At 44.0% G+C, this 16088-nt stretch overlaps 1 protein-coding gene across 2 annotated transcripts in view; it reads left to right on the top strand.

Annotated features, from left to right (window-relative positions):
• LOC144819699 (arylsulfatase A-like) overlaps positions 1 to 16088 on the top strand; it is a 99590-nt gene that overhangs the window by 34832 nt on the left and 48670 nt on the right. For both annotated transcript variants that reach the window (XM_078677546.1, XM_078677503.1), the window contains 2 exons: positions 5285 to 5503; positions 5741 to 5910. In XM_078677546.1, the coding sequence (XP_078533672.1) occupies positions 5285 to 5503; positions 5741 to 5910 (389 nt within the window). The remainder of the gene's footprint in view (positions 1 to 5284; positions 5504 to 5740; positions 5911 to 16088) is intronic.

The following is a 16088-nucleotide window of genomic DNA, read 5'->3' as shown; positions in this document are numbered from 1 at the left end:
CCTACATGCCACTCGGTACCGAGGGGCAGGATACCTTACAAGTGAAACATTGTTGTTTCGTGAAAAAAGTGTAAAAGCGGATGGGCAGTAGGTTGTGCGATTGTGAGATTGTTTGCACCACGGCAGTCTATGTGATGGGGAGCATTTGTTAATAGAGCGTTCCTCACATCAGTTACTGGCACGCCTCAGTTATGATAATGGGGCTGAACCTTGCGGAGTGTGTTGGTACAAATGAGGAGACAGCAATATATCTCAGTTTGATCATGATACAAACGCATATATTTTACCCTTTACAGATTTGATAATGGAGCAATAAGGCACAGACTTACATGAGAAGTGTTGATTGCCCTTATAGATACTGGAGCGGCCGGTATGAATGGCCTGGCTGCCCTTTGGTAATATTTCACTTTATATACCCCAGTCTTTTCTCAGTACATCCAGGGTGCTTTGGCTCCTGGTGCAGGTCCACATGGTTTTAATTTGGTCTTTTTACCTGTTCTCTTTTGGCAGCACACTATAGAACTAGTGTCCAAGACAGTGAAGTGACATTCCCAGAGTGCAGCCCTGAAGAAACTGCTTTAATATAACATAGCAGTGAAACATGTCGAAACTGGCAGGAGGTTGTGGTAGATATGATTAACTACCAGCCCCCTTTTTTATACAAGCACACCATCTCCGCCCTATGAATAAAGTTGGGTAAGGGACGGTTGATTGGGTGTGTGTTTTTATGCACTTTGTTACTTTATTTTCACTTTGTTTATATGTCTTGGTCACTAGCAGATATTTCTGCACCTTCACTAGTTTGTCACTTTATATATGTTTGTTGTTTTGGACACTTCTTTCCTTTCATCTTATTTTTCTTTAAGACGCATGTGACAACCGATGATGAGACAGGGGCCTGTCTGGAAATTTGATACCAGTTACCCCGACGGTGGTGTTTCCGTGAGGTGTCACTTGCGTCTTTCACATTTTTTGCTCTAACAAGAGCAGTGTCCAACGTTGGGTGTGGATACAGTGGTAAATCCCGGGATTCGGGTACACCTTATGTGTTGGTTCTGGTGTGTTGCCCTGGAGAACAGGTTTTTATACATTGGCGGAGAACAGTGCATATTGTCTCTTACAATATTGGTAAGAGAGTGGTAGGGAGTAGGACGTTTGAAACACCCCCCCTCTAGTCACTGATTTGGTCGTACGCCGAGGGAGTGGGTCTTGATTGTTTTGTCTACACAGATAATGTCTCCAGCCTTGATGAAATTACCCGCAGAAGTAGAGTGTGAAGGTAATGATTCTTAAGTCTCCACAGAGATAGTGTGTGATTATAGTGATGTTCAAGTCCTCTCAGAAATGGTGGTTCACGTGGGTATTTGATGTTCAAGTCTCCACAGATATAAGGACAAAGCAAAGGCATAGTAAATCTGGGTCCATAGCTTATGTAAGTTCATAGTTATCTCAAGTCCTCACAGAGAGAGTGTGTGATTATAGTGATGTTCAAGTCCTCGCAGAAATAGTGTGTGATTATGGTAATGGTTAAGTCCTCGCAGAGATAGTGTGTGATTATAGTGATGTTCAGGTCCTCGCAGAAATAGTGTGTGGTTATAGTGATGTTCAAGTCCCACGGAGATAGTGTGTGATTATGGTAATGGTTAAGTCCTCGCAGAGATAGTGTGTGATTATAGTGATGTTCAAGTCCTCGCAGAAATAGTGTTTGGTTATAGTGATGTTCAAGTCCCACGGAGATAGTGTGTGATTATGGTGATGTTTAAGTCCTCGCAGAGATAGTGTGCGATTATGGTAATGGTTAAGTCCTCGCAGAGATAGTGTGTGATTATGGTGATGTTCAAGTCCTCGCAGAGATAGTGTGTGATGTCCAAGTCCTCGCAGAGATAGTGTGTGATTATGGTGATGTTCAAGTCCTCGCAGAGATAGTGTCAGTTCATACTTATCTCACGTTCCCACAAAGATAGTGTCCAGTTAGTGATGTTCAAGTCCCCACAGAGACAGTGTGTGATTATATTGTTGTTCACGTCCCCACAAAGACCGTGTGTGCTTACAGTAATTCTCAAGCATCCACTGAGATAATATATCATTATTGTGAATTTTAAGTCCCATAGAGATAATGTGTAACAAAAATTGTGTTCACAATTCAACTGAAATAATGTGCAAAGACAATGTTCATCTCCACACTCAAATAGTGTGCTAAGATTATCTTGTTCAAATACTGCCGGAGTGAGTGTTAATACACAATGTTCAAGTCTCCAATCTGTTGAATTTGAGGCTAAGGATGTTCAAGTCCACAGATAAATTATGTGTGATTATAGGAATGTTCAAGTCCCCATAAAGATAGTGTGTGGTTAAAGTTATGCTCAAGTTCCCACAGAAATAGTGTACAATTTCAGTGGCGTTCAAGTCCCCACATAGTATGTGATTATAGTGATTGTCAAACACCCACAGAGGATAATGTGTGGTTAACTTGATTTTTAAATTTCCATCAAGAAAGTGTGTGAAGATATTGAGTTCAAGTCCCACCTCAAATAATGTTAGAACACAATGTTAAAGTGTCCAAACAGAAAGAATGTGAGTCTCAGGTTGTTCAAGACCACACATAAATTATGTGTGATTACAGGAATGTTCAGTTCCCCCTAGAGATAGTGTTTGATTATAGTGATAACTCAATGATCAAAGGACGGAGAAAGGCGCTACTGTAGGTCCACTCAGCTCCCTGGGTAGATATATATAATCATGAGTAGAATGGACCACCACAATTGTTATTCCACAGTCTCACAGTTGTTGTTCAGGAAGCCCTCAAATCCTATTTTGCACGAGCGGCATATATTGTCTCCACTGGGGCAATTGTTGTGGGTGACATCATCATTGGGTTCCGCACCTGGGTACTCCCCTTCTCCAGGTGAGTGATGCCTCCAACTGGAGGGAGAGTGTCTGGTGAGTCACATTGGTGGGATTTGTGTATCAGAACCTGAGATTAAAATGATCTACTATGCCCAAAATAATTTTTAATATAAAATGAGGACAGTAGGGATAAGGTTAAAAACAGTATGTGACACCAGTAGGCAGAATTACTTATCCTTGGCATCAGTCAAGGCGGTCAACATGTTTCAGCCTGAAAAGGCCTCTGTGTGTCAATGGAAATACAAAACAGCCCTAGCACCTGCAATCTGATGAGTTAGGATGATTGACTGATCAGCTCACTGTAACTAATTTAGAGATACAATTATGTACTGAGCTAGTACACATATGGCACCAGGCATAGATACCTGTTCTTATGTACTATAAGAAGGAATTTTGCTGAGCCACATGTTTAAGCTAGTAAAATCAAAATGGATAATCACAGGACAGTTTAAAACTCTTCTTACTCAAGTTAAATGCTTAAAGAGTCCAGAGGGCATAGCATGCTAAAGGGAGCAGTTCATCGCTTCTGAATTAAATGGGGCTGCCTAGGTGCACATGAAATAACTTGATAACTACAAGTTGGTGCATAGCTGAAGATATCAAAGCTCAGAAACACAGGACTGTGGTTGCAACTCTGTGACCTAAATAAACTAAACTTGAGGCTGTGACATATAACTATTTGTACCATTCCACTGTACTCTATTGGATAAACAGTAAAAGTAGTGCAGGGCCAAACTTTTAGAATCACAGGCCAATGAGGTAATTGGCTGTCTTGTTTCCATGTGATTCTAAGCATTGCTCAGGTAAAGCAGGCTATTGGTGTCTTGTGTGAGATTTATGTACGATTGAGCCTTCCAGTGCAAATTTTGACACAATGTCATATCAATATATATATATACACACACACACACACACACACACACACACATCATGCATGGTAAAGGCAGCACGGTAAAGGCACAACAATGTACCTGCGTGATGAAAGCTGCATGTTAAAGGCTTTGTTGTAAAGACTGTTTACATATAGCCATCATCTATAACAACATAGTCCATAATGCATATTAAGATGCAAACCAAGGGAAAGCATCAAAGAGACTCTGAATTCTTGGTACCAGTATTAAAATGTAAAGATAAGCATTGATGCCTTTAAGTTATTTGCCAAAAATGTTAAAAAGAGTTTATAGTAGTGCATCATCACTCTTTAATTGCAGTTAAGAATCAAATGACAGTATTGAAGTATTCAGGGATTTGAAACTGACCCAAATTGTTTTTAGCAATATTTTTAAAATCACTAACAAAATTCAGACACAAAATTTCTAAATGGAATACTTCCTGTAAATAAAAGTTTTGATTTAATAAATATGGAAAAGATAAATGTGCATAAAAAATATTTGGATACACACAGGGTTAAGCAGCTTTTCCTTTGAAATGTGTGTTTGCTGCTTGTGTGTTTATATGCAGTATTTAAGACTGCAGTACTGCCTCCTGTCTACAGGGGCGCAGCTGAGCAAAAATATAAACACACAATGGGCCCGATTCACAGAATGAATTTAAGACTCAATCCTAAACTTACTACTATTTTGGTATTCACAGAATACACTTACTACTTTTGGCATTCACAGAATGAACTTACTACTTTTGATATTCACAGAATTTAGGATTTTGTCTTAAGACAAACTTAAGACAGACTTGAGACAGACTTAAGACAAATTTAAGACAGACTTGAGACAGACTTAAGACAAATTTAAGACAGATTTAAGACAGACTTAAGACAAACTTAAGACAGACTTGAGACAGACTTAAGACAAATTTAAGACAGATTTAAGACAGACTTAAGACAAAATCCTAACTTCTGTGAATACCAAAAGTAGTAAGTTCATTCTGTGAATGCCAAAAGTAGTAAGTGCATTCTGTGAATACTAAAATAGTAGTAAGTTTAAGATTGAGTCTTAAGTTCATTCTGTGAATCGGGCCCTTGATGATTCACAGGTCTACAAAAGGCAACTGTTTTAAAAGTTGTAAAAAAAATTACACATATGTTCATGATGCCTGTTTTTTTCTTTTAAAAGATATTGCCTTGTGGGGTCCTGGGTTCATGTCCCACAATGTACACAAGTCCCCACAGCGTGACTGTTATCACCCAAGTCCTCTCAAGGATAGTAACACAAACTCACACATGCAGTCTGTGCATGCATGTGTCCTTGCTGCAGGCAATGGACGTGACAGTTTCTGTGAAATAAACAGTAAAGAAACTGCCTACTAGACTATAAAACCGGCCCCAAACAGCCCATTCATTGGCTTTGATCTCAGTCTGTACTATTGTGTAATGTGCGTTCTGGCATCTTCTTGAATCTCCTCTCTCTGTGTTCTGTCCAAGGGCCCCTGCCAGAACCTCACGTGCTTCCCGCCAGACACCAAATGCTTTGGGACCTGTGACCAGGATGTAGTCCTTCTGCCCGTCTTCCAGAACGACAAGGTTATCCAACAGCCGGTGGACTTCACCACACTGGTGCCGCGCTACAACGCCTTCTCCAAGCAGTTCATCGTGGACACCGTCCAGCAGCAGAAGCCTTTCTTCCTCTACTACGCGTCTCATGTGGGTTTTGTGAAGCATTAATATGGCTGATCTGGTCTTTGAAACTATTGACTGGTTTAACCCCTACCGCGTTTTTCCGCTGTGCGCTGGAATTTGAAAAATGGCTTGTTTATGACAAAGCCAGCTCATCATCCGCGTAGCGCAGGTAACGCCCATGACGAGCTGGCTTTGTATATTAGCGCGGAAGGGGTTAAGGTACACCTGGTAATCTTATCGTTTATCTCTTTCCCCACCCAGCACACCCACTACCCGCAGTTTGCCAGCAAGGAGTACACCGGGCAGTCTCTGCGCGGCCCATTTGGTGATGCCCTGATGGAACTTGATGGCTCGGTGGGTGGATTAGTGGCGACCATCCAGCAGCTTGGAGTGGAAAACAACACTCTTGTGTTCTTCACATCTGACAATGGGTGAGTCTGGTGTCTGTGGAAAAGCAGTTCACCTCTTGTTCTTCCATTTTAGTGCCGCTCCTGCTTGAACCAACAAAAACAATTATTGTAATGAGAATAGAGAAACATTATAACTTAGAGGAAGATTAGTCCACCCTAGAGATAATTCAGAAATAACTCTCAATACTGAAAAGGTGAGAAGAAAGGAGCAATTTTAGGCTGTCTTTGAATGTGTTTATTAAGAATATGTATTAGTAAAATGATTGATTTAGATGCTAAGGGTATGATGACATGTTGGTTCCATTTAATTGTGTTATATTTGTTTGTCCCATGTTTGTGAACCTTTTTAGGCCTCCATCAAACAATCAGCTAAACTAGAACTTTGAAAAATTAACAACAGATAAAATTAGAATCTTTATCACAAAACTTTGTGTGAAGTACAGTGGAAAATAGATATAAAAAATGTTTTTTGACTAAGGTAGGAGTGCTATTAAAACAGTTGGATAGTGGTGACGTTCTTGTGTCTGGTTATTTCTAACCCTGAACTGTACATTACAGATGTTTACAACATTCAGCTACTAAGACACAAAATCAACATCTTTCAGCCTAAATGGGATTTTCTTCTGTGTAAGGTCTTCATCAGGACATAAATGTGCATTCCAATAATGTAGATCATAGGTGTTTGATGACAAATATCAGAGACAGAAATCAAAAGGCGAACTAAAAGAACTACGGGGCATATTAGCAAGAACTGCGTTAACATTATCACCAGTTTAGTGGCAGGAAACTGCCGCTAAAACGGCGATAATGGGCTTGCTAATATGCGTCATAGATTTCCAATAGGAGCCCAGGTTACATGTCCTGGACATCTAACCTGGGCTTCTATTGGAACTCTATAACGCATATTAGCGAGCCCATTATTGCTATTTTAGCAACAGTTTCCTGCCGCTAAAATGGCAATAATTTTAACGAGGTACTTGCTAATATGCCCCTACATTTTACGACTCCAGTGAATTAACTAGAATTACAATACAGCACATGATTAGGACGTATGTAATGAAGCAATATTGTGGGTGGTGTAAGAAGGGGGCAGTGAAAGGAAAGAGACATGTAGCAGAATACAGACTGCTTTGGTCGCAGCTTTGCCCGAGCTTCCATATCTAATGGATAAAGGAGGGGAGGCGGCCCTGGTCCTGTTGCATTTGTCGGCGGCTTTCGATACAGTCAGTCACGACATTTTAACTAACCGACTGAGCTTGGAATAAAAGGCACAGCTGGGATCCTTCTCCTTGGATGAATTCAAGCTGCCTTTTGGGGTGCCACAGGGTTCCTCATTGAGCCCTACTCTCTTCAATCTATATGTGACCCCACTGGCCAGGACTATGAAACCTTGTAGTGTCTCAGAAGTATCCTACGCTGATGATACCCAGATTATTGTTTCAATAGCTAGCAACCCAACTGAAACTGCAGAGGGTTTTAACAGCTGCATGTCTCAGGTCACTGCATGGATGAGGCTAAAACTGTTTAAAACTTAACTGTGTAAAAACTGAGGGGCATATTATCAAGGCGGGTGAAATGAAATTATCATCATGATATTATCATGATAATTTCATCGCCCTATTAGCAAGCTGTTGCTGACATCAGTTAGCGACAGCTTTTAGGTGATAGCGAGTTTTGGGCCAGCTTTGCATGTCAGCGATATTTATCGCTAATGACATGCAAAGTAGGCGTACCCAACCTGTTAGCAACTAAAAACAGTCGCTAACATCGCTATCGCCTATTATCAACACAGGCGTAGCGATGGAAATATTCGCGCTAAGCGCGAATATCTCTAAAAGCTAATGCCTGATCAGACCAGTTCTTAGCCATTATATTCAATTGGAGGTGGATATTATGGCTAAGACCCTATTGGCGTTAATGCGCGAATATCGCTGTATTCTCAGCGATATTCACGCATTTCGCCGCTATCGCTGGATATTTTATTGCTTTAGAGATAAATGTTGCTAATAGCACGTTATCTCTGCAATAAAATCCAGCGATGCTTGGCGATAAAAAAAACTTGCTAAGCCCATTTAGCGATAAATATAGCTAGTTGTTGGTAATATACCCCTGAGGTTCTTCTTTTAGGAAACAATACCTCATCTAACTGGTGGCCGACTGACCTAGGCACTCTCCCTTCTCCACCGACCAAGGCGAGGAATCTAGGAGTCTTTTTTGATGATAGATTAACCTTCAAAGAGAAGACTAACGGCTCAGTATCGTCAGTGTTCTTTTTCTTAAAAATGATCAGGTAGATATGCCTGTTTCTTCCTCCAGACCTCCAGAAGACAGTAGTCAAAGGTCTAGCCCTATCCAAATTGGATCACGGGAATGCCCTATTTCTTAATATCCAAAAATAAAATCCCTGGAGAGAGTGCAGATGCTGCAAAATGCCGCAGCACGGCTCATTGTGGGTATTCTCGAATACTAATCTGTATCTCAACATCTGGTGAAGCTACATCTGCTCCCAACTTGTAAAAGGATTGAATTGAAAGGTTTATGTATAGCCTTTAAGACTCTGCATATTATTGGCCCAGGCTACCTGAGAAAACGCTTTATCTGGTACTCTCCTTCCAGATACCTACGATGAGCTATTGCAAAGCTTCTGGTGGTCCCTAGGACCTAAAGATCCAGTTGGGGCGACAAAAGCTTAATTTAAGGAACTGTCAAACTCTGGAACTCTCTTCACTTCACATTAAGAGACAGACCCAATCTTATGTCTTTTTGGAAAGCATGAAAACTTGACTCTTTAGAAACTAGTTTTCTGGTATGGATGTAGCATATTGATCTCCTGCGTGAAAGCAGCGCCAAGACGCCTCTGGGCATTCAATCGCTATATAAACCATGAATAAAATAAAATCAAATTGCAAGGAGTACTAGGACATTTTGAGCTCAGTATAGAGCATATCTGTGGGTGTATCAGTCTCATAGTTTAACAACAAGACTAATACCAGGAGAAAGGTCCCATCTGAAACCCCAAGCACACTGCCCAACTGATAGTAGGGAGACGGATTTTTTAAGAAGATTCAGAGACATCATAGACAGTCTCCATACTCCCCCTGAATGTGTTCGGATCATCCTTATCAGGACAATCTGGGAATCATCCTTCATTTTCTTCAACCTTATAACTGAAAAAGCCATTAGACAAGCCTTTGACAAGACAAACGCCTTGCCATAGACTGCTCAGATTCCTAGCTAGGGATCCACCCAGTCCATTTCTTGCCTATGATTCATTTGTCTCTTGAACAGGACTTCCTCCCTGATGCATTTAAAGTTGGATGCAATTGTAAAAAAACAAAAAGTTGACCCCAAGTCCTGAAGAACCTCAGGCTCATCAAAGGTCTTCCTGCTCTGAGCAGTGATCAATGATAGGTTGATCATCTCTAGAAATCACTTTCAATAACCACCAACTGGGACATTTCCAGTCTGACGACTGACCTGGGCTCACCTGTGATGTATTCCTATAGGTTCTGTATCGATCCCCCTATTTCTGACCCTATTCTGGTTAACAAGTTAACTAGCAGCCATCCCATGATGCAGAAAACCCCCATGATGCAGAAACCGTTATCTGATTAAGCCACACTACGGCACAGGAACGTGTTATCTGATTAGGTCATAACGCTTGCCATCTAATTAGACAAGCGATATTCCTCCAGCCCCTGATAAGGCATACGGAGTTCTCAAAACAAATCAAACCTATGACAACCTGGGAAAAACCCTGCGGCCATTGTTTTGATTTCATCGAGAACTTCAGCGAAAGAATGTGCTAACGACCAAGTCGTATGACATCCTTATTGACGTATCTATGTCCATCCTTATGTCAATCTCGGCACCTTAAAGGTATAAATATTACCGATATTGCCCTATGCAAACACACGCGGTGGTGACGAGATCGGAGCAGCCAGACTTGCCGAAGCCCAGAGCACAGCAGACCCCGCTGGCGCAGCCCCGCCTTCCTGACGCGCTGAGAACGAGAAGCTGCCTTTTCTCCTGCCGAGAAATCCAGCTCCGGCGCTTCCGGGTAGCCCTCGCAGGCAGCCTGGAATATCGAGACCAGAGACGAGAGATACCATCCCTCATTCATCCTAAATTCCAGGTACAGAACTGAATAACCCCTCGCAGAGAATTCTTAAGTCAGTCACTTGGCAAAACAAACTTAACTTAAACTGCTACTTTCTATTCCCGCCCACGTATTAGGCTTAGGTCAGGTACATTTGGGGTAGGCGTAGTTAGAAACACCAGTTGAGTACGATTAGTCAAATGTATATGTGTATGTATCTATTTTATCCATTTTAAACCATCATATGGCTTAGAAACCATATCAATGTTTTTACAGTATTATTTTATACTTCTACTTTTAATGTATGCACTTTACTTAACCATAAGTATTGCAATAATATCGATCCATTTCTCTTGTATGAGAAAAGAGACTGATCAATAAATAACATCTTTTATTGAACACGCCCGTCTCTTCCTTTTCTCTACAATCTGGTGAGACTAAGAATGCACGTACTGACTGTTAGGAAGCGGCAGTTAGTCCTGTTTCTGTGACCATGGGCCACCATCACATGACTTGGGCAATGTATATATTTGTGTCCTACCTCTTTGTTCATTGCTCGATATCGCCAACGTTGTGGCCCTGGTATCCAGCTCCTTCGTTTTCCTGTGCTTGCTGAGGAGGATTCATTGCCCCTTGCTCCTTTACTGTCTCCCACGGGCTCGTGGGGGATTTCTGTTCGTTTTTTGGTCTCCTTGTCTCCTTGTCCCTCCCCACTGTATTAGAGAGTAAGTTAGTTCCCCTTTTCTTATTTTTCGTGCCATTCCTGTTTTCTTTCTGTCCCCTCCCTTGTTGTTCGCCAGCATTTTTGTATCGTATCTTGATGTGAGCGGGGGCTCCCGTTTTCACCTTTTTTGTCTTTTTGCCGACAGCGCGGTGTTAAACGCGCTGTTTGTTTTCATCCGGCAATTTGCAAGTAAGCGCCTGTCTACATCGTTCGGCGCGCGGATGTGACGTTTTGGGTCATTCCGCTATTGTTGTTTTGGATACAAACTGCTGGCGTGTAGGAAAGAGAGTCGCTAGTCTCTTTATTATCCCTTGCCCATTATCCCTTGCCCTATTTTATATATTAAGGTTTTTTTTGTAGCTGGTGCTAGCTGGCGCTAGCGGAAGTATTTCCCAGCCCTTCTTTTTTCCCCTTGTACGGTGCATAGCATGCATCTTCAGTAACTTCAGGACTTCGTTTTTCTTTGTGCCCCTGACTGGGTTCTATCTCCTTGGAGAGTTATTATTATCCATTGTTGGAGATACCAGTCCCTACACGAAGCCAAGCCTGCGCTTACCATTGGTAAGAAGGGGGTATATGTTGTTTGGGTGTTTTGGTGGAACTGGTCACAGATATAGAGGCTATATTGGTGTTATGTATATTGAGTGTTATTCTTTCCCTTGTTGACTTCAGGTGCAGAAGCGTGAAGGAGGGAGCCGTGTCCTGACGTTCAACAGGGTGGGAGACTTGGTGTCTCGTATTATACCACCCTCTTTTCGGGTTCATTGGGATACTCACAGTATAATCCAATTTGTGGGTTTTCGGTGGACAAGAGAAGGGTACTGGTGCATGCTTCGCTCCTGCAGTGCTTGGGCTGAGCAGGGTCCAACAGAATATCGAGCCCACGTATTTAGCACTGCCTGAGCGAGCATGGACGTGGATGGGAACGCAGTGGGGATGGCTCAGGAGGTCCTTCAATGCAGGATATCATGGGGGCATTACAGACATTACAGACACAGGTTCAGGAATTACAGCAGGAGAACACTGGTTTGAAACAGGAGTTGGTGGCTGTCAGGGCCAGAGAACAGTCACACCAAAGGGGGGCCGCTCCCGTTATTCACTCTGCGACCTTCCAGTACAGTGGGGGGGTTGGTCAGGGTACAATGGGAGGTAGTAACACCAGTAACCCTATAAACGTCACAGTATCATCCCCGGTAGCTGTGCCATTGGCCCCTCCTGAGAGATTCACGGGAGATAGTGAGAAATTCGGAATGTTTATGACCCAGTGTCAGCTACATTTCATGTGCAGACCGAGTGCCTTCCCTGATGATTCTGCAAAGGTGGCCTTCACTATATCCTACCTGGCTGGCAATGCGGCTCAATGGGCTATACCTTTGGTGGATAGCGATGATCGGGTGTTGTACAATTATAGCGCATTTAAAGAACTCATGCGGGGACTGTTTGCCAAGAATGCGTTTATGCAGGCTAGTGACGCTGAACTAATGAAGCTCCGGCAGGGCAGACAGGATTTGTTGTCCTATATTGCTTCTTTTAACAGACTGGTATCTGAGACTCATTGGCCCGCTGAAAAGAGAACTTCAATATTTTATCAGGGTCTCTGTGAAGAGCTAAAGGACATCTTGTCCCAGGTGGTAGATCCACCAGAAGATTGTGCGGCATTCATAGATCTGGTGGTTAAACTGAACCACAGGGTGTCCGAGAGGCGAGGTGAGCGTAGTAGGTTCCAGGCATCCAGAGGTAGTTACGTGAGGGCGGAGGTAAAAGCCACAGGGGATAACAAGGCAGCACCCGAGCCCATGGAACTGGGCGGGGTACGGGGTCCTTTGGCGCCAGAGGAGAAGAAGAGAAGGAGGGAGAACAATTTGTGCCTATACTGTGGTCAGGGGGGTCATTTTGCTAGGGAATGTCCTGTGAAGCCCTCTGGTGTGGGATTCAGCAAGAAGGTGGCTTGTGTTCAGGTAGATCGCAGGGTAGGTGAAGGACATGGTCAACAGTATGAGGTTGTCGGTTCCATAGACCAAGCACCTAGACATTTCGTTATCAATGCCCAGTTATTGATACGGACCCAGGATTGTGTTTCTGTATCAGTATTGTTGGATTCAGGCGCCACTGGCAATTTTATGGATATCACTATGGCAGAGAAGCTGGGGGTTCCTTGGCAGCTGAAGGAACGACCTGAGCCAGTAAGGGCTATTGATGGTACTGAGCTGACATCGGGGTGTATCACCCGTCAGACTGCACCTCTGGGTCTATCTTGTGAGAATGGGCATTCCGAGATGGTGGTTTTCGATCTAATCGATGCCCCTTCATTTGGATTGGTGTTGGGGGTACCATGGCTGCAGAAGCATAATCCGAGGATTGATTGGGTGCAGAGGTTGGTGACGTTAGATTCAGCGTACTGTTTGAAGCATTGTTACGCCGTTGCACGGGTACAGATCGAACCGTTGGTTTGCGCTGTGACGGATGTGGGATCTGTTCCTCCTCAGTACTTGGCGTTTAAGGACGTCTTTGATAAGACGAATGCCCAGACACTTCCCCCTAACAGGGCTTATGATTGTAAGATAGACCTGGTACCAGGGGTCTCTTTGCCTTGTAGTCGGGTGTACGCATTGTCGGAACCAGAAGAAGAACACTTGAAGGAGTACATCGATGAGATGTTGAGACTTGGGTTCATTCGTCCGTCTTCCTCCCCTGTGTCATCTGCTATTTTCTTCATTCCTAAGAAGGAAGGGACCCTCAGGGCATGTGTGGACTATAGGATTCTGAATGCGGCCACAGTGAAGAACAGGTACCCTCTTCCACTCATCTCCGTGTTGTTAGATCAGCTCCGTAGGGCTACCGTATTTACAAAATTGGATTTGCGGGGAGCCTACCATCTAATTAGGATGAGACCCGGGGATGAGTGGAAAACGGCTTTTAGGACCAAGTATGGTTTATATGAATATACTGTGATGCCGTTCGGCTTATGTAATGCGCCGGCGGCGTTCCAGTTTTTCATAAATGAGGTGCTTAGTGAATACTTGGATCGCACAGTTATCGTCTATTTAGACGATATTCTTGTGTTTTCTGAAACAAGGGCAGAGCATACAGATCATGTACTTCAGGTATTGCGGACACTCCGGGAGCACCATCTTTATGCCAAGCTAGAGAAATGCCAGTTTGATACTCAAGAGGTAGAGTTTCTTGGTTTCGTTATTTCAGCAAAGGGGATACGAATGGATCCAGGGAAGATACAGGCCATTGTGACCTGGCCTGTGCCTACCTCTGTGAAACAGATTCAGGTGCTCCTGGGTTTCGCCAACTTCTATCGGCGATTCATTGCGCATTTCTCCGAGGTGGTGTCACCGATGACTCGTCTGTTGAGAAAGGGTGTTCCTTTTGAGTGGACCAGTGAGACTCAGAAAGCTTTTCGGTCTTTATTGGAGCACTTCACTTCAGCTCCCGTATTGGTGCACCCTGATCCTGCCCTGCCGTTCTTTGTAGAAACCGATGCCTCCATGTGTGCTGTAGGTGGGGTGTTATCCCAGCGTGACGAATCCACCGGTCATATGCATCCAATCGCCTTTTTCTCAAAGACATTGTTGCCCGCCGAAAGGAATTATACAGTGGCCGAACGAGAGTTGCTAGCCGTAAAATTGGCATTCGAGGAATGGCGACACTATTTGTGGGGTGCTAGACACGTTATCACCATCTATACAGACCACAAAAACCTTGAATTTTTCCGTTCCGCTAGGGCATTGACACCTCGTCAGATGCGGTGGGTGTTATTCTTTAATGAATATGATTTTGTCATCACCTACAGGCCAGCGGCCCAACAGGTTAAATCCGATGCCCTTTCTCGGATACATAGTGAGCCAAAAGGGGAAGAATCCATGGCGGAGAACAGGGCCATGATAGATGGTAAGCGGATAGTGGGGGCCATGGATATGGATGAATTTCCTGGTTTGGTAAAAGAGCGATTGAAGCATTTTGACCTAGCTCCTTTGTTATCTGTGCCTGAGGTAAGAGAGAAGGAAGGGTTGTTGTATCATGGGGACAGGATGGTAATCCCTCCTTCTCTAAGGGATGAGGTTTTGGAGTGGTGCCATTCGTCTGCACTGGTGGCACATCCAGGGATGAGAAAGACAAGAGAACTGTGTGAGCGGTGGTTTTGGTGGGACTCCATGATAAAGGACATTCAGGGATATGTTAAGTCATGCCCTGTATGTGCCATCAACAAGCCATCGCACTGTAAGCCCTCAGGGCTTCTGTGCCCTTTGGAGGTACCGCCATCCCCGTGGCATACCATCAGTATGGATTTTGTGACTGAACTACCATTAGTCTCTGGATATACGGCTATATTGGTAGTGGTGGATTTATTCACCAAAATGGCACATTTCATACCACTCTGCAAGATCCCTACAGCCAAGGAAATGTCGGTGGTCTTTATGTCTTCAGTAGTACGTTTACATGGAATGCCAGAGGTGATCATATCCGATCGGGGGGCACAATTTGTGTCCCATTTCTGGTCTGAACTATGTCTGGTCCTGAAGACAGAGATACGTTTGTCCTCGGCATACCATCCTCAGTCTGATGGACAGACTGAGCGTACTAATCAGACAATGGAACAGTACCTGAGATGTTTGATTACCTCCTTGTCATGTGATTGGGTGACGGCTCTGCCCATTGCCGAGTTTGCATATAACAACAGCTTGCACTCCGCTTTGGGCATGACCCCATTCTATTGTTCACTTGGGTACCACCCTAGGGCGGTGGCCATTCAGCCCACGGGACGCATGCCAGCCATTGACGGGATTTGTAGGCAATTGAGTGATATCTGGGGCTTGGCCCGGGAGAGTCTGGTGGAGGCCAAGGCTGCTATGAAGACACAGGCGGATAGACATCGGGCCCCAGCTCCCCCGTATAAGGTGGGCGATTTGGTATGGTTGGCGTCTCGTAATCTGCGGTTGCAGGGGTCTCGTAAATTGCAGCCCAGGTACGTAGGTCCCTTTCCAATAGTCCAGGTTATTAACCCAGTTGCAATGAAGCTTGAGTTGCCACAGGACTATGGGGTACATCCTGTGTTTCATGCGTCCTTGTTGAAACCTTACATACCTTCTGCACAGGTGTTGCCCCCGCCTCCTCCTTTGACAATTGATGGTCAGGAGGAATTTGAGGTACATGCCATCTGCGACTCTAAACGGGTTAGGGGTCGCCTCTTTTACTTGATTGATTGGAAGGGATATAAACAGGAGGACAGGACTTGGGAGCCGGCTGGTGGGGTTCATGCCCCTCGATTGGTCCGATTGGTCCATAGGCAGCATCCCATGAAGCCCCGTCCCGTGGGGAGGGCCGTAGGGGGGGGGTACTGTTAGGAAACGGCAGTTAGTCCTGTTT

This window comes from Lissotriton helveticus, chromosome 1_1, assembly GCF_964261635.1.
Source record: "Lissotriton helveticus chromosome 1_1, aLisHel1.1, whole genome shotgun sequence".
NCBI lineage: Eukaryota > Metazoa > Chordata > Amphibia > Caudata > Salamandridae > Lissotriton > Lissotriton helveticus.
Note: the sequence above shows the minus strand (reverse complement) of the source record. Positions and strands in the feature narration are given on the sequence as shown.